Source organism: Hevea brasiliensis, chromosome 7 (genome assembly GCF_030052815.1).
Source record: "Hevea brasiliensis isolate MT/VB/25A 57/8 chromosome 7, ASM3005281v1, whole genome shotgun sequence".
Taxonomy (NCBI): Eukaryota; Viridiplantae; Streptophyta; class Magnoliopsida; order Malpighiales; family Euphorbiaceae; genus Hevea; species Hevea brasiliensis.
Window position 1 is genome coordinate 5,910,257 of NC_079499.1, and position 18,789 is coordinate 5,929,045.

The following is an 18,789-nucleotide window of genomic DNA, read 5'->3' on the forward strand; positions in this document are numbered from 1 at the left end:
TTGCAAGAGCTCCCTATCCCAGAATGAAAGTGGGAAATGATTTCTATGGATTTTGTGACTGGGTTGCCTCGTACCACACGAGGATATGATTCGATATGGGTAATTGTAGACTGCCTAATCAAATCAACTCACTTCTTACCTGTGAAGACTACATATTCTGTGGCACAGTACGCCCAGCTCTACATTCAAGAAATAGTCAGATTGCATGGAGTTCCGGCTTCCATAATATCTGACAGAGGGCCCCAGTTCACTTCTCGGTTTTGGAGAAAGTTGCAGGAGGCACTTGGCACACAGTTGAACTTCAGTACGGCTTTCCACCCTCGCATGCGGGACAAATTGAAAGTACAATCCAAACACTGGAAGACATGCTTCGCATGAGTGTTTTGGATTTTGGAGGTCAATGGGATGAGCAGCTAGCTTTGGTGGAGTTTGCCTACAACAACAGTTATCACTCCAGTATAGGGATGCCACCCTATGAGGCACTATATGGAAGAAAGTATAGGTCTCCTCTGTGTTGGACGGAAATGGGGGAAGCGAAGGTGCATGATGTAGACCTAGTGCAGTACACTTCAGAGATAGTTCCTTTAATCAGGGAACGACTGAAAACAGCTTTCAGTAGGTAGAAGAGTTATGCAGAACCCAGACAGAGGGATGTGGAGTTTGCAGTGGGCGACTATGTATTCCTGAAGATTTCTCCAATGAAGAGAGTCATGAGATTTGGAAAGAAGGGCAAGTTGGCACCTCGGTATATTGGACCTTTTGAGGTTACTGATAGAGTTGGAGCAGTTGCCTACCGGTTGGAGCTACCACCCAACCTTTCTCACGTTCATCCCGTGTTTCACATCTCTATGCTCAGGAAATACATTCCCGATCCTTCTCATGTACTACAGTCGGATGTAATAGAACTAAAGGAGAACTTGACATTTGAGGAGCAACCTGTAGCCATAGTGGACTACCAATTGAGACAGCTAAGATCAAAACAGATCCCTATGGTTAAGGTTTTGTGGAGGAGCCAGTCAGTGGAAGAGTGCACCCGGGAGTCAGAACGGGACATGCGTAGCAAGTACCCTTATCTGTTCAATGTGTAATCATGTACTTTATTCTGCCTTGTGTAAAATCCGAGGACGAATTTTCTGTAAGGGGGGGAGAATGTAACACCCCTGATTTTTTATATATTATTATTGGGCTTCGTGTAGGTATCCTCAATTCGCGGAAATTCAACAGTTGTCCGGATCTGTGAATTTCCGGCCAGACAGACCAGCTACCGGAAAAGTCTTTGGATTGGATCGAGGTTTTGGCTACCCCACCATTGTCAGGCATCTCGAGCGCGTTCCCGAAGTCGGAATCGGCAAAGGTAAACCCGAACCTTGCTTTTTCGTAATTTTTTAGTGCTTAAATAGGATTAAAAATCCATAAAATATTCGTGGTAGCTTAAAAAATTACGATTCTTTTTGCAATAGCTTAGTAATATTTCTAAGGACCGCGGGGCAGAGTTTTATAATTTTTAGAGCTTATTTGAGCAGTTTTTGCAAAAATGATCAATTATAAGGACTAAATTAAAATTTTACATATTGTGATGAATGATTGATTTGATGGGCCCAGGAGGGGCTGTGTGATGTGATTGAGTTGTGGATATAGAATTGTGTTTTGAGCCCTTTTGCAGGTTGGGTAGGTCCTAGGTATAGGGGAGACTCTGCTGGATTTTCGGCACGACTTAGGACGTATTGGGTCTTTTCTTGATTTGTATTGGGTCATTTGTATTAAATAATTGTAATATAATTGTCAGGTGAGCCGGGACAGCCTTCTTCCTCCGCTCAGCCGCCACAGTGATTGCCGTCAAGTCTGTGAGTAAAATATTAATTTTAATTGTAATTTCGATATTATTATATGTTCAAGCATGCCCATGCATCACTTATATGCAAATATTTATGTAGTTAAACTCTAGGCACGATTTATGTTGCATTCATAACTGTTAGCGTGCCATGGATGTTGTTGTGGTAATTTGGAGCAGTGTGCGTGCGTTGGCGTGCATGTGAAGTGGTGTGGACTATGGATAGGACGGGTAGACACGGCTTGAGATCTTCGCTGGGACCCGGTCCTTCGGGGTAGACACGGCTTGAGTTCTTCGCTGGGACCCCGATTTGGTTATTAAGTGGAAGTCCGAGCTTAGTTCTTCGCTGGCACCAGGTTGGATTTAAGAGAGCTGTATAGGGGATCAGCTCCCATATATTATGATTGATGTTACAGGGTGCGTGAGTGCTCCAAATTTACCTTTTTGATGTTATGATGTGAAAATGTTGTTGATGTTGCATTTCACTCTACAGGGTGCATTAGTTTTAGATAGTTATAGAGATTATGGTTAAAATTGATATTTTACTCTCTGAGTCGAACGCTCACTCCTGTTCAATATTTTTCCAGGCCACAGGAGGATATTTTTGAGGTTAACCTGCTTCCTTTCCTCGCAGGTTGTTTATCAATATTTGTGTAATTTTATTTACTCCTAGAATTTCCGCATGTGTTAGAAATGTTTATTTGATTTGGGTCTGTAAACTAAATTATTATTGTGGACCTATAAAAATTATTATATGCATGTTTAATGGACTGGATGAGGGAGCTGAGCTCCCATTTATCATTATGATGATATGAGTATGTGGAGGGTGAGCTGAGCTCCCCAATGGATTGTTTATTGTGTTTACAGGTCGGGTGAGTCAAAAACTCCCCGTTGGTAGGTCCATTTTATGGCCGGACTCTGTCCGGTTGGTTTCTTGAAATTGGGCCCAAATGGGCCTTAGAGTTGGGTAAATGAATAGTTAAGGCTTACTACGGGCCTCGGGGGCTTTAGGCTGGCCCAGGTCCTAGTGCCGGTCCGGCCCATAGGTTGGGTCGTGACAATGAGGCTGCTGGTGCATTAGTGAGTCCAAAAGACATCACCAAGAACTCATAATGACCATATCTTGTCCTGAATGCTATTTTGGACACATCCTCATTCCTGATTCTCAACTGAGGTCTATCTTGGAAAAGAATCTAGCTCCTTGGAGCTGATCAAACAGATCATCGATCCGAGAAAGTGGATACTTATTCTTCACAGTCACCTTGTTTAGCTGTCTATAGTCAATACACAACCTTAATGACCCATCTTTCTTTCTCACAAATAGAACAGGAGTGTCCCAGGGTGAAGTGCTCGGATGTATGAAACCCTTGTCCAAAAGCTCCTGTAGTTGCTCCTTTAGCTCTTTCAATTCTGCTGGTGCCATCCTGTAAGGCAGCATTGATATGGGGTTTGTACTCGGCACAACATCAATGCAAAACTCTATTTCCCTTCCCGTGGCAACCCCGAAGCTCCTCGAGAAGACATCCATGAATTCTCTGACAACAGGAACATTTTCCATGATGACACCTTCTACAGATGTATCTCTCATCAATGCCAAATACCCTTGACATCCATGCCTCAACATTTTTCTAGCACTAATTGCTGATATCAAATTATATGGAGCCACGCTCCTGTCATCATCAAAGCTAAACTTTTCCACACCAGGTATGTGAAAATACACCTTTTTATTCTTGCAGTCTAAAGTAGCATAACGAGTTGTCAACCAATTCATTCCCAAGATTACATCGAAATCTATTACAGGTAAAGGAACCAAGTCTGCTGGGAGGATCTTTTCATCCACTACTACTGGGCTACCCGAAAAAACCATATCTACATCTATGCTGTTACTAAGTGGGGTCGCTACAGACAAAGGACATTCTAAAGTTGTAGGGTTCCTATCCAATCTCATGGTAAACACTGGGGAGACAAATGAGTGCATAGCACCTGGATCCATTAAAACACGAGCCTCATAGGAACAGACTAGTAGAATACCTGCCATAACTGCATTGGAAGCCTAAGCATCCTGGTGGGTCAGGGTGAAAACCCGAGCTTGACCCCTAACCTGCGTTGTAGAACCCTGATATTGACTTCTACCTCCTGATCTGCCTCCAAATTCACGTCCCCCTTGTCCTCGGCCCTATTGGCCACTGAACTAACTGCCTGCCATGTTGGAAGCACCAAGATAAAATTGAAGAGAAACATTTGCAACAGAACCCTGTGACCCCATCTGTGGCTTGCTAAACACGGGGCATTCCCTAGCAAAGTGACTCGGTTGGCCACACCTGAAACATACTCCTGAACCCATCAGACAAGGTCCTGAATGTCCTCTTCCACATTGTGCACAAGGTGCCAAGGAGAATCCTGAACCAAACCCAGAACTGCTGTACCCCGAACTGTGACCACTACTGGATCCATACTCTGGTCTGAATCCTCGAGATTTGTATCTAAAACCACTCCTCTTATTCCTGCTTCTTCCTCTGTAATTACTCTGTCCTCCGCTATCCAGAGCACCCATGTGGAGAACACCTGAAAAACCCTCAGCTCTATTTTTCTTTACTCTTCCACTGTCATCTCCGGTGTAGCTAATCTTAATCTGTCAGGCTCGATCAACTACCACATCAAAAGACTGATTAGACATCATGGCCAGGTTTGCATACCTCCTGTCCAGCCCCTTTAGGAACCTTTTCACCTTCATACTTTCAGTAGCCACTGCTGTAAGGGCATATTTGCTCAATTCCAGAAATTCTGTAGCATATTCATCTATAGACCTACCATTCTGCCTTAAGGCCTCAAAGGCCCACTGCTTTTGGTCTCTGAAACTTTCTGGCACAAACTTGTTGATAAACAGTTCCATAAACTAGGTCCATGTCAAACCTTCCATCCGAGGTAATATGTAGTCATTCATCCATTGTTTAGGCATAGGCCTCATGACATGCTGCACACATTCTATAAGTCTCCTATCAATCAACGACAACTCTGTTCCTACTTGTTTGCAGGAATCCAAAAATCGATAGGCATCATCTGACACATCATAAGTACCAGGCACCAACTTCTTGAAATTGATTATCCGTTTGTAAGGTTCCCCTCTTGGTGCGGTGGACTGTTGCTGCTGTGAGGGGTGAATCATATACTGCGCCATCATATTGATGGTTATCTGCAAACCAGCTAGAGTAGCTGTCATTGGGTCCATGGGACCCTGTGTCATAAAAGACTGATCCTGAACTGGTGGCAGCTGCTCCTCTACTTGAGCAGCTCTAAACCTCCTACCATGCCTCCTCGGGGCAGGTGCATCATCCTGTGTCGACACCTCGTCAGGCGCATCTGGTTCTGGTACAGTGGCAGCTCTCCTACTTCTACGCATCTTCCTGAAATTCAGCAGCATTAGCCTACAAAATTTCAAAACGGCATGTTACATAACTCTATAGACTCATATTTACACACAATATATGAAGCAGAAACTAGAAGCAAAGATGACAATGCAAGACGAATGTGGACCCTATTTTCCGCATGTGACTCTTATTAGACTCTTTCCAACACCTTAGACAATTATTCCCTATGAATCTGGAGCCTAAGCTTTGATACCACATTTGTCATGACCCAACCTATGGGTCGGACCGGCGCTAGGACCTAGGCCAGCCTAAATCCCCCGAGGCCTGTAGTAAGCCTAACTATTCCTCAACCCAATTCTAAAGCCCTTTTGGGCCCAATTTCAAGAATTCAATCGGACAGAGTTCGGCCATAAAATGGACCTTTTAACGAGGAGTTTTTGACTCACCCGACCTGTAAACACAATAAATAATCATTTGAGGAGCTCATCTCACCCTCCATATACTCAAATGTCATAAAAATAAATGGGAGCTTAGCTCCCTCATCCAGTCCAACATACACAAATATAATAATAAGTTTACAGGTCCAACATGATAATTATATTACAGACCCAAATTAAATAAATATTTTTAACACATGCGGAAATTTTAGGAGTTAACAGAATTATACAAATATTAATAAATGACCTGCGAAGGAGAAAAGCAGGTTAACCACAACAATAATCCTCCTGTAGCCTGAAAAATAATGAATAGGAGTGAGCGTTTGACTCAGAGAGTAAAATATCAATTTTAACCATAATCTCTATAGCTATCTAAAGCTAATGCACCTTGTGAAGTAAAATGCAACATCGACAATATTTTCATACGAATCACATCAAAAAGGCAATTTGGAGCACTCACACACCCAATAATGTCAAACAATACATATATGGTAGCTGATCCCTTATACAGCTCTCTTAACCAAACTGTGCCAGCGAAGAACTCAAGCTCGGACTTCCACTTAATAAACCAAATCAGGGTCCCAGCGAAAAACTCAAGTCGTGTCTACCCCAAAGGACCAGGTCCCAGTGAAGATCTCAAGCTGTGTCTACCCATCCTGTCCATAGCCAACACCACACCACACGCACGCCAACTCACACACACTGCTCCAAATTACCATAACAATATCCATGGCACTTTAACAATTATGAATGCAACATAAAACATGCCTAGTGTTTAACTACATAGATACATATTTATAAGTGATGCATGGACATGCTTGAACATATAATAATATCGAAATTACAATTAAAATTAATATTTTACTCACAGACTCAACCGAAGTCACTGTGGCGGCTGGGCGGAGGAGGAAGGCTGTCCCGGCTCACCTGAAAACTTTATTACAATTATTTAATACAATTGACTCAATACAAACCAAGAAAAGACCAAATACGTCTTAAGTCGTACCGAAAATCCGGCAGAGTCTCTCCTATACCTATGACCTACCCAACCTGCAAAAAGGCTTTAAACACACTTCTATATCCACAAACCATATATCCACAACTCAATCACATCACACAGCCCCTCCTGGGCCCATCAAAACAATCATCAATTTCAATATGTAAAATTACAGTTTAGTCCTTATAATTGACTCTTTTTGCAAAAACTACCCAAATAAGCTCTAAAAATTCTAAAACTTTACCCCACGGTCCTTAGCAATATTACTAAGCTAATGCAAAAAGAATTAAAGTTTTATGAGCTACCACGAATATTTTATGGATTTTTAATCCCATTCAAGCACTAGAAAATTACGAAAAAGTAAGGTTCGGGTCTATCTATGCCGATTCCGACTCCGGGGATGCGCTCGGGACGTCTGACAATGATGGGGTAGCTAAAATCTCGATCCAATTCCAAGACTCTTTTGATAGCCGGTCTGTCTGACCGGAAATTCACAGGCCCGAGCAACCATCGAATTTCCATGAATTGAAGGTACCTACACGAAGGTCACAACACGGGGGTTAGTATATAACTTTTATGGAAATTTCTAAGCTCATTTAATGCCCGAAAAAACACTACGAAATTTCGTGAGACTCACCAAAAAATGGTATCGAAAAATTTTGAAATTTATATTGCCGCGAAACTCTCGACGAGTGGAGTGCTCTGGTACTCTCGGTTTTCTCGTGGGGTTCACAGTTTGTGAGCAATCTAGTCCAAAAGTCGAAATGGGCTAAAACTTCCCGAACAAAAATTGGGCAAACCGCTAGATGGATTTTGGTGTTCTTAGTGTCTATGGAAAGCTCTCGAGGTGTAAATGGTGTTTGACATAAGACCCGGCCCAATTGGTGGCCGGATTGATCTGATTTTGGCCTGGAAGCCGAAACGGCGCGCGTTTGCATGTAGGTCTTCGTGCGCGTTTTTCGACCGCTTGGAGCATCGGCCGGCCGTGGGGAGGCACTGGGGTGGTGCGTTGGCGAGGTGGGGAAGGCTGGTTGGCGGCGGAGCGGCCTGGGGAGGAGGGAGTAGAGAGAAAACGGGAGAGAGAGGAAGGAGGGTCGGGACGCGCGGTTAAGAGAATAAGAAGAAGAAAAGAAAGGCCAGTCCGATTCAAGATACAAAATTTTAAATTTTTACTCTGCCTTGAGACCGAAAACAAGGCCCAAAAATTTCGAAAAAAATTCTAGAAAACTCAGAAAAATTCGTAGACTCCAAATGTATTTTTAGTTTTCCATGTGGTCTTTAAATTAATTTTTAAAAATTATTAAAGTTTCATATTTTTGGGAAATCAAACCTTATTTCGAAAATTCGAAAAATTTCAAATAATTTCCTAAAATTTAAATAAAATAAAATATTAATATTACTCACAAAATAATAAATTTAAAAATTTGGAGTGTTATAATTTTATTATTGTAAAAATTGAATTTGAGGGCCTTTGTTGCCTTTTTTAATTAAATAATATTTAATTATGTTAATTTTTTATTTAAATAATTTCAATTATTTATCTGTATATAATATGTCATATGAGATATGTGATACATGTTAAATACTCTTCCTTCACTAAGTATTTTTATTTTACCTAAATGTTCTCCAATTTTTTTTATTTACACTATTTTTTTTATTATTTCTTTCAAAGTTATTAGTTATCATTTTCAAATTTTATTTTATTTAAATATATTTAATTAATATGTATTTAATTATTAATTTTTTAATAAATTTCTTATTTAATATTTTTTAAATTTTTAAATATTTTATTTCATTATAATTATATATTTAATACAATTATAACTAATATGTTGATTATCTATATTTTATTATCATTAATTTTTAATTTAATTATTTTTAAATTTTAATTAAATATCTATATTTTTATGCATAAATTATTTCTCAACTATATTTTTTTATATATAAGTAGAATTTTAAAAATAAATTATAAATATGATTGCATAGAAAATTTAGTTACAAATAAAGATGATTAAAAAAACTAAAGTTACCGTATAAAAATTATGGAATCTATCTTTTAAAAAATAGTATGTATTTTTAATATTTATTATATTAATATAAAATGATGATATTTTAAAATTTTAATTTTTATGAAATGTATTTATTTTATATAATAAATTTATGTTAAATGATAATATTTTAGTCAAAGAATTATTTTATAAAAAATATATCAAATTAATAAAAAGAATTTACACTTAGATATAGTAAAAATAATATAATAGAATGTTATTTTTAATTAATAATAATGTTACATATTTTTACTATTATTAGAATTAAAAAATTCAATTCATTATTAGTAATTTAATATTTTTTTTATTATATTAATAACAAAAAAATATTATATTTATATATTTTTAAAGTAATATTATTTTTTCATTAATTTAATGTATTTTTTTAATTTATAAAATATAAATATCAATTTAATATAAAAATTTTATGAAATTTAAATTATTTTTTTGAATAAAGTGATTTTATTAAATTTTAAACAAAATAATCATAAAAATTACTATTAGCACACACACACATATATATATATATATAATTAAATATATATATATATAATTAAATAGGTATTTTAATTAATTACACTATAAATTAATTAAAATTTTATTATTATAATAGGTGAAAATTTATTCAAATAAAATTAAAAAAGAGAGAAATTTGAATTTAAAAATATTTTAATAGTAATCATTTATTTTATTAAAAATATAATTAAAAAATAAAAATTATAAATCACCCACGTAAAGCATTGACATTATACTAATTTTATTGAATTTGAGATCAGTTACATTTTGTAGCTCACAATAGTGAACATCTAGTCAATATGTGATTCTATTTTTAGGACATCTTCTTTTTATTCCTTAGGATTTTTTTTGTTTAGATCGGATTTATATAAATTCAATATATAATATATATAATGAGATTCACCTATTAAATAAGTGAGTCTTACATATTTATATTTTAAATTCATTTATCACTAAATATAAAATTAATTAAAAATAATAAATATAAACTCTATTATAAAACACTTATTTTATTATATATTTTTTAAATTTATATTATTTGTTTTTAAAATGTAAAATATTTTTTTCTATGATTTATTTTGTATTATATTTTTTTATCATTTACTTAGTCATGTTATAAGTTACATCGTATTTAAAATATAGTTATTTTGGTGCTATTTCATAAATTTAATTATAGGGACTAAAATTTAGTTATATTTAAGTGAAAAGAAGTAATTTCATGATATATAATCTTCACATCGCATGTTCTATAATTTTATTTATTGTTTTATAATATGAAGATTTAATTTTTACATATAATAAATTATTTATTTATTTAACTAAAATGTAAAAGATTAATTATATAAAATTATTTTAATATTTTGAAATATATTATAGCCTTTATTAGTGTAAAAATTAACAATTTTTTTAAATCTTTTTATTGTCATTATATTATAATACAATCAATTTATAAAAAGAAAAATATTTCGTTTAATTAAAATAAAATATTTTAGAATTTAATTTTATAAAAACATTATGATAAATTAGATAGTGGAATTAAATATATTATTAATCTTAATATTTATAATTTTTTTATTTGAAAATTTAATACTTAATTTCGATTTTTATCAATTTTACAACTCACCAATTATGAAGATTTTTATTTTGTGTATATATATATATATATATATATATATATATATATATATATATGAGATGCTTTTACGTTAAACTACATCGTTTCGCTTTGAGTGTAAACCTAAAACCTAAAATCAGAGTCTCAACGCACCTTTATATATATATATATACATGGATATATATACATCTGTTTCTCGCCTCCTCCACGCCTCTAACTCTATTGCTGTCGCCGCCGCTCCTTAATCTTGCTTCACTTGCAGCTGCTGCGCGGCGGTTCTGTCATCTCTAGCAGGATCCCAGAATTGCAGGTTTGATTCTCAGAAAACCCGTGAAAAAATAGTAAGAGAAAATTGTACTAAATTTTAGATTTGATTTGTTCCTCGTTTTCTTCTTCTCTAACTGGGTTTTATTTACTTGTTCAATTGCAATGTCAAATGATCTGTCCTAGTGTTGTATGCGTAGCTGCAAACTCACTCTTGTTGGTTTATTTTTATTTTTATTTTTTTCTGAGTTGCTCTGTTCTATCTCTTCTAGTTTTGTGAAGATGTATACTACAAAGCAGAAGATTCACAAGGATAAGGATGCTGAACCCACTGAATTTGAGGAGTCTGTCGCACAGGTTTTAAAATGCTTTTGTTGTTGTTTGATTTGTGAAACTCAAGCTAAACTTAACTTGTGTTTCGACGATGTTTGCTTCTTTTTTTCACTTGCAGGCTTTCTTTGATCTGGAAAATACCAACCAGGAGCTGAAAAGTGACATGAAGGATCTCTACATTAATTCAGCGATGTAAGAATGGTCTAATTGATTCGCATTATGGCATGCATGGGTCTTGCTTCTTGCCTATTTATTACTCTTCCATATATATTGCAGCCAAATTGATGTTGCTGGGAACCGGAAGGCTGTTGTTATCCATGTTCCTTTCAGATTGAGGAAAGCTTACAGAAAGATTCATGTTAGGCTTGTGAGAGAACTTGAGAAGAAGTTCAGTGGGAAGGTAATCTTAAACTTTTGTTGTTGGGTCTCTTTCAATTTTATACCATCCTAAAGAAACAAAATAAACCATTAATTTGTTAAGCAATTTATTTATAGGGAATAAATTGATGTACTTGTAAATTGGGATATAATATTTGTATGTTGCTTCATTAAATGTTAGTGGGTCTGTTTTATACTAAGAACTAAGAAGTATTATTTCTTTGATTGGGAATAAATCAATCCTTTTTATTTTGATACTGTTGTTGACGAGGGGCTTATTTGATATTGTTGTTGCTACGACTGTATGTTAGAAGCCATCTTGCCTGGTTTTGTTAAAAGCTACTAAAAATTTCCTTTAAGATGCATAAAGCAGTGCCCCTATAAAGCAATGTTTTTAGTTTTACTTTGATATACTTAACTGAAAAGGGAGAACCAAATGAAGGATGCAGCATGTTCTACAAACTCCACAAATTGACTAGAATGATCAAGCCAAATGGATTAATAGAAGATACCTAGTTAAAGGTTTTTCATCAAGACAATTTTAAGTAATAACCCATAAAACATCTGGTCAAACATCCTCTTTATAACCACATGAACAAGCTGTGAAGATTTGTGTCAGAGGTTTACAGCTCTGAATTTTTTGTGTTAGTCCTTTCTTGGCTAGCATTCCAAGTGTCTCATCTTTATAATCCCTCTATGCTATTGTGTTGGATCTGCTGTTTTACCTCTGGTACCGTTCAGATAACGATTATTCTATTTACTGTAGGAGCCTTCTTATTGTTCTCAAGTTAGTATGAAGTGCCAAGCTAAAGAATGTTTATTATGAAGTTTTTTTAACAAATTCCCCATTTAATAATGTGAATTTTGTGTTGCAAATGGTCTTATTTTCATCTTTGCTTATAATTGTTTATTAGGATGTAATCCTTATTGCCACTAGGAGGATATTAAGGCCTCCAAAGAAAGGTTCAGCTGCTCAAAGGCCTCGCAGCCGCACGCTTACTGCTGTGCATGAGGCAATGCTGGAGGATATTGTACTGCCTGCTGAAATTGTTGGGAAACGCACCAGATATCGAATTGATGGGTCTAAGATAATGAAGGTAATTCTAGACATAATCATTTTCTAAGCATTATTTTAGATTTATATCCTCGACTGTTTGTAGGTTGATATTTAACGCATTGCAGATTGTTGATGAATTTATTCGATTGATATACTAGCTAATTGTTCACCATTTGTAATGAACGTAATTAATTATAACTTGTCATGCTAATCGTACCCTCTTTTATGGTCAGGTTTTCTTGGACCCAAAGGAGCGAAATAACACAGAATACAAGTTAGATACTTTTGCTGCTGTTTACCGAAAGCTTTCAGGCAAAGATGTTGTGTTTGATTATCCAGGAACAGAGGCGTAAATGTTGAGAGTTGGTATTTTTTGCTTGTTTTTCCCAGCATTAGTTGGCTATTTAAATTTTGAAAATTGAGTCATGACTTTTCAGGAGTTGTTTGTGGTGGATTCATTTTCTTAATTGTGATCAGGACTTAATTTCAAGTACTTAAGTCTTAATTACAGTGTTTTTAATATATGTGTAGGGAGGCTAAAAATTTTTTGGTTAAATTATTCATATAAAAAATGCCTTATAATTATAAATGAAATTTTAATTATATATATATGTAAATGTCATTCTTAATTTTTAAAATTGAATTATTATTAAAAACCAATGAAAGTAAATTAACTAAGTGATTATGGACTTTATTTATTATTCTCATTTCAATTTTATTTGGACTTGTGCGTTATTTGTGTCTTTTTGTACACATTAGTTTTAGAATTACATTAAAATTTGTATCAACCTTTTAACTATAAAAATGGTTTTTGATATCGTGAAAAAGAAAATCTCTACTAAAGTGAGGTTTCACTTTATTTAAACCTAATTCCTCTTTTAACATAGAAATCAATAGCCTGGAAAACTTTTCTCCATCGTCTTCCTCTCTCAATTTCTCTTCATCATCAACACTTTTCTGAGTTGTCTGTTTGTTGAGAAATGATGAACGCTCGGTTGAAATCGAGAGGCAGAAATGAGTATGATAAGTTGTAGGCTGAGAGTTGTTCGTTCCAGTTCCAAACCTTTAATTCCATACATTTTAAAAATGAATGCAAACTTAACCCAATAAGCTTTTTCTATTGGGCTTTTAAGCAATTTGTTTATGGTATTCTAAGTTTACATCTTATATATTTTTGTAATTCGCAATTCTATGTTAAATTAGTATTTAATAACATTAAATTTAAAATTTTAAGAAATTAATAAAATCTAGTAATTTTAATTTATATATTCCACCGAAAAATACATGAAATTCATGAATCCTTTAATTAATTTATCTTGGGGAGTTAATTTTTATACTCCATCACTCAATTTTGATTCCTTAATTTTAATTTATTATTAAAAAAATTTTAAAATTTAATTTTGCTACACAGAAAATTCAGTTAAAAAATCTCCCCAGTTATAATCTAAATATTATAAATGTAGTTTTAACACTTTTCAATAAAATATAAATCTTTCTCTTTTCAATAAGTAAATCGTTATGTTTTATTATTATTTTTATTTAATTTTAAAATCTACTATAATAAATTAGAGAAATTTTTATGAAATAAATTTAAAATTTAAAATTTTTTAATAATATATTAATTTAAGGAGAGAAAAATAAAATACAAGATAAAATTCATCAATTATAAAAATTACCTCAATAATCTGAAGTTAACAATTTGCAGCGGACGTAGTTGGGCCAAAATGGACAATTTCGGGCGTTAGAGCTGTTATGCTTGGATTTTAGCCCAATTAAATGAGCAGCAAGTCCAGTTTACTTTAAGCGTTCCTTTGAAATAAATTGTTTCTAATAAAATTACTGCAATTAACAAGAATGTAAGTAGTAATTTCTTATTAATTAGGTTCGATTTTATTGAAAATATTATGATTATTTATTTTAAATACATTAAATTAATATAAAAGAGTTTATTTTTAAAATTACTTAAAAATAAATTTTAATTTTAATATATAAAAACTTATTTAAAATAATCTTAACCAATAATATATTAACTCATACAAGAAAAGTGTTTAAATACACTATTGAAATCACTAATTTTATTTAGTCTTTTATAATATATCCTTTATTTATTTTGCTCAGTTAATATTAATAAATTATTTTTAAAAATAATAAATTTTATTTTTCCAATGCATATTAAATAAGAATATATTAATAAATAAATAAATTCTTTTTTTAAATAAAAAGCAAATTATAATTTAATACAAATGAAAAAAAAAAGAACTCTATCTTTACACATGCATGTTAAAGAATGCATTTAAGAGACATGAAAAAATAGTATGAAAATAGTTTTTTTTTTAATTACTAATAATAAATTTCTATTTTTTTAAAGTATGTATTTAAATAGTAGAATTTAATTATTTTTCTGATCATTAATTATTATGATTGTGTACTTTTTTATTTATTTATAGAATGATTTCATCTTCCTATTAAATACTATATTTATGAGTATAGTTGCATGCTAGAAGCAAGGTGGTCCTTCTAGTTACAATCATTATCCTAATCCCATTAAAAAATAAAAAAAAAAAAAAATTGGAGGTGGTCCATGGTCTCTTTAAACAATATGATGGTCATACATGTGAGATCATCAATGCTAGATTAATTTATCCATGAAATATAAAGCTAATGATTTTCTTTACCCATTCTCATTTTTATGCTAACCAATCCAAACCTACCATCATCATCTAGATTATATATATATATATATATAATTAAAATTAAAATTTGAAATTTTAAAATTTTTTGAAAAAATTAATATTATTAAATTAAAATTTTATTTAGCTTGTGAATTTTTAAAACTACTGATAGTAATATGGTTTTCTGAATCACCAGATGATAAACATTGAGTCCTTGAAGTACCAGAAATCAAAGAATAGAGTGAGACCTGGGAACTATCCTCTACCTCACCTAATTATGAGGTGAGTTAATATTACTATTTTGAAGAATGATAAAAGCAAAATAGAGTATGTTTGGAGTTGGTGTTGGAAGGTTAAAAAATATTTTTTAAATATTATTATAAAAATATTTAATTATTTTATATTTTTATTATTAAATATGTTAAATTCAATTCTAAATTACTTTTTAATATTTTCTAAATTGTTTTTTTTTTTTGAATTCTTAGTTCTCTAATAGCTCAACTGCCAACCAACTATACAACTTGTGCAATTTTTTGCATTAATCTCATATTTTTTATTAATATAATAAATTATTCTCTATTACAATTTTAGAAAATAAGTAAAAGTTCTATTTCATTATATATATGACTGAAAATTAAAAAAAAAAAAAAAAAGGTTTACATTGATTTTGTAGAGTTGTGTTTGCCAAAAATATTATGGAACAAAGCTAATGGAACATTTAAAAAAAAAAATTAAATAAAAGATAAAATTTTCATTAAATGATAACATAATATAAATACAAAATTATAATTTTTCATAAAAAAATTTAGGAAGCAATTATCTTAATTTGAATGATCTGATTATTTGATAAACCACTTATTTTAAATTGTACATCAAATTTATAAAATATAGTAAAACACTTATTTTAATTTCACCTTAGATTTATAAAATTTATAATTTTATAAATTTATAAAATTTAACAAGGAGTGCTATTTGCATTCGACAAATTAGATTTATTAAATCTTTTTATAATTAAAATATATGAAATTCTATTTTATGTTACACAATAATAATTTATAATAATCATACCCTAATAACTTTATATTATAATGAGATATAATGTGGTGTTGTGACAAAATTAAAATGTTTAGAATTAGATATGATAGATAACTAATTATGGGTGAGCACTATTTGGTTTGAATCAAATAAATCAAATTGAATCATTTTATTTCAGTAATTTGATTTGGTTTTTAAGATAATTCGATTTGATTCGGTTTGATTTTACATTTTAAGAATTTCAATTATTTCGGTTCGGTTCATTTTGAAGAGAAAAAATTGATTAAATTGAATCAAATCTAATTATTTTATTGATTTTTAAATTGGTTTAATTTTTATAGGAAATTTATTAATTTTATGTAATTATTTTATATAAATTGTTTAATTTTATTAATTAATGATTATTAGATTCAAATCAAGATTAAAATCAGATCAAATAATTTGAAAATTAAGTATTAATTAAAAAATTTATTAAAGCTCAAAACTGATCGATTCAAACTAAATTGAACTAAACCAAAATAAAGTGACTCAATTCGATTTGATTTTTCACTCATTTTAATATCATTTAATTTTTAAAATATAATAATTTAATTAATTTAATTATAATGATTCAGTTTGAATCGAATACTGAACCGCATAAATAATCAATTGATGAATATTCAGGTCCCGTGATGTCATTGGATTCTGGTATATGAGTTTGGAGACCAAAATGCCAATGATTGGGATCATTCATACACCATCATTGTTCTTAGAATTCTTTTACCATACTAATTTAATTTATCAATGCTGGCAATTATGAAGAGATTGAAACTTTCTAGTGGAACAAATAGTTTTGCTTCTTGGGCTGCTGACTCTGAATATTTTTGGAGAATTATGGGTGTATTTTTAACTTTAGGATAAATTATAATTAAATTTTTAAGATAGAGTAAAATTCTGATTTATTTTTAATAATAATTTGATTCTTAAATTTAAATTTTATTAATAAATTAATTTTTATTGTCTAAATTAATTATTAACTATTTTTAATTTAAAATAATTTATTTCATTAAGTTTTGTTTTAACAATAAAATGGTAATAATAATAGTATAAAATAAAATTTGAAGAAAAATTAATATAATTACTATGATTATATAAAAAATCTAAAATCTGAAAAATCGAAATCTGTCAGACAACCGTTGGACCACCCCAGTCCGCTATCCGACTGAGAACGATCCTCTACAACCAAACAACTCCGAAGAACCGTTCAGCCATTAATCACGCTCTGATCTAACGGTCTTGCTTCATCCACCAGACTTGAGTTCCTGTCTCCTTTGTGCTAAAGGATACAGAAGTACGAACCTATAGAACAGATCCTGTTCAAGTAAGGTCGTGAGCGTGCAGGCTCTCATGGAGGCTTTTAAAGTTATTGGCTATCTCGTTCTATTTCGATGTGGGATCCATGTCCTTTCCCAGCACACACTTTTTGTCCACAAAAACTGAGTGCCTGTTTGACATTAAACTAAGAAAATTTAAATTATTCTTTTAAATAAAAATATTTTTTTTAGATATTATTAAAAAATAATTAAAAAAATTATTTTATTATTTTAATATTTTTATAATTAAAATTTATTAAATTTAATTTTAATATTATTTAATTAAAATTTTTAATTGTAATTTTAACAACGTCAAGCATGCCCTAAAGAAACAAATCCAAAGCATTGTAAGATCCTGAGAATACTTATTAATTTATTCTGTAATTAACATCAAACCCCTTCAAGCATCTGCATAATTTTTCTTCGTGAAAGGCCTTGAGCTTCAAGCATCAGTGTATTAATGACATATTATTTATAATTTAATAATAATATTTAACTTATAATTATTCTCTTATTAATATCAAATTCTATTTATAAAACAAATTATAAATATATTTTTATTAATTATATAATATGTATATATTTTTATTTTTTTATTATAATCAATAACCAATCAAATATTTTTAATTTTAATTAATTTTAAATTTCTCTAAATTTTAATTTAGTTCGATTAACATTCTTATAGTCGATTAATAATTCAATTAATTAAAAGTTCAGTTTGATTAATCCAATATTTACCTTACTAGATTGATAGAATATATTGAAATATGTTAAAAAAATATAATAGATAAATTATTGTATTAACATGGTTAAATTATAAGAATTATTAACATATTTTTAAAATGAAAAGATGGACCCCAACTATGAAATAGCAAAATACACTAAGATATTATGTAGTTTAGCCCTTTTATTATTGAGGGTGTAAGAAATTTTTTTATTATAAGTTAAAAACTTGTAATTTTGTACAATGTCTAATAACATAAAAAAAAATAATGACATTGTGAACCTTATGAAAAAAAAAATTCTACCACTTAAGTAATTATTGATTCAAAATCATAAGAACTAACTTGTAATAAAATTATTACCTCAAGTCTTCAATAATAGAAACAATAAATTAAGGTAAATTACATAGAGAATATTTATTTTAATTTGTAATATAAAATTTTTTAGTTTAAATTTAAATAGCATAAAATATTTGCTGCAATATCTATAATCAGCTTCTAAATTATTTTTATTAATATGATATTTATTAAATTAAAAATTATATTTTTATATATTAACTTGTTACTTTTCAAGAAAAAAAAATTATACTTTTTATCTTCTACAACCCAAACGATTCAAATTATATAAATTAACATTTCAGTAACTTAAAATTTATCTACTTAAA

At 31.0% G+C, this 18,789-nt stretch overlaps 1 protein-coding gene, 1 long non-coding RNA gene and 1 other non-coding gene across 3 annotated transcripts; 2 read left to right on the plus strand and 1 right to left on the minus strand.

The window, feature by feature from the left end:
- Positions 1-354: 354 nt before the first annotated feature.
- Positions 355-2,800, plus strand: LOC131181496 (uncharacterized). Its single transcript, XR_009150019.1, has 3 exons — positions 355-1,354; positions 1,787-1,844; positions 2,419-2,800. It is a non-coding gene; the product is annotated as an uncharacterized LOC131181496 (long non-coding RNA).
- Positions 2,801-10,468: 7,668 nt separating this feature from the next.
- Positions 10,469-12,836, plus strand: LOC110653060 (40S ribosomal protein S7). The gene is made up of 6 exons (XM_058149886.1): positions 10,469-10,621; positions 10,848-10,932; positions 11,027-11,100; positions 11,185-11,308; positions 12,201-12,383; positions 12,577-12,836. The coding sequence occupies exons 2-6, from the start codon at positions 10,858-10,860 to the stop codon at positions 12,694-12,696; spliced, it is 576 nt and encodes a 191-aa protein (XP_058005869.1). The 5' UTR covers positions 10,469-10,621; positions 10,848-10,857; the 3' UTR covers positions 12,697-12,836.
- Positions 12,837-17,208: 4,372 nt separating this feature from the next.
- LOC131181939 (small nucleolar RNA U3) lies at positions 17,209-17,420 on the minus strand. The gene has a single exon (XR_009150409.1). It is a non-coding gene; the product is annotated as a small nucleolar RNA U3 (small nucleolar RNA).
- Positions 17,421-18,789: the final 1,369 nt, after the last annotated feature.

What these genes read in the sequence shown, in the direction of transcription:
- LOC110653060 (XM_058149886.1), top strand. Translation starts at nt 10,858, where the DNA reads ATGTATACTACAAAGCAGAAGATTCACAAGGATAAGGATGCTGAACCC. An exon ending in TTGAGGAGTCTGTCGCACAG is followed by an intron (nt 10,933 to 11,026) that starts GTTTTAAAATGC and finishes TTTCACTTGCAG; the next exon opens with GCTTTCTTTGATCTGGAAAA. An exon ending in ATGGGTCTAAGATAATGAAG is followed by an intron (nt 12,384 to 12,576) that starts GTAATTCTAGAC and finishes TTTTATGGTCAG; the next exon opens with GTTTTCTTGGACCCAAAGGA.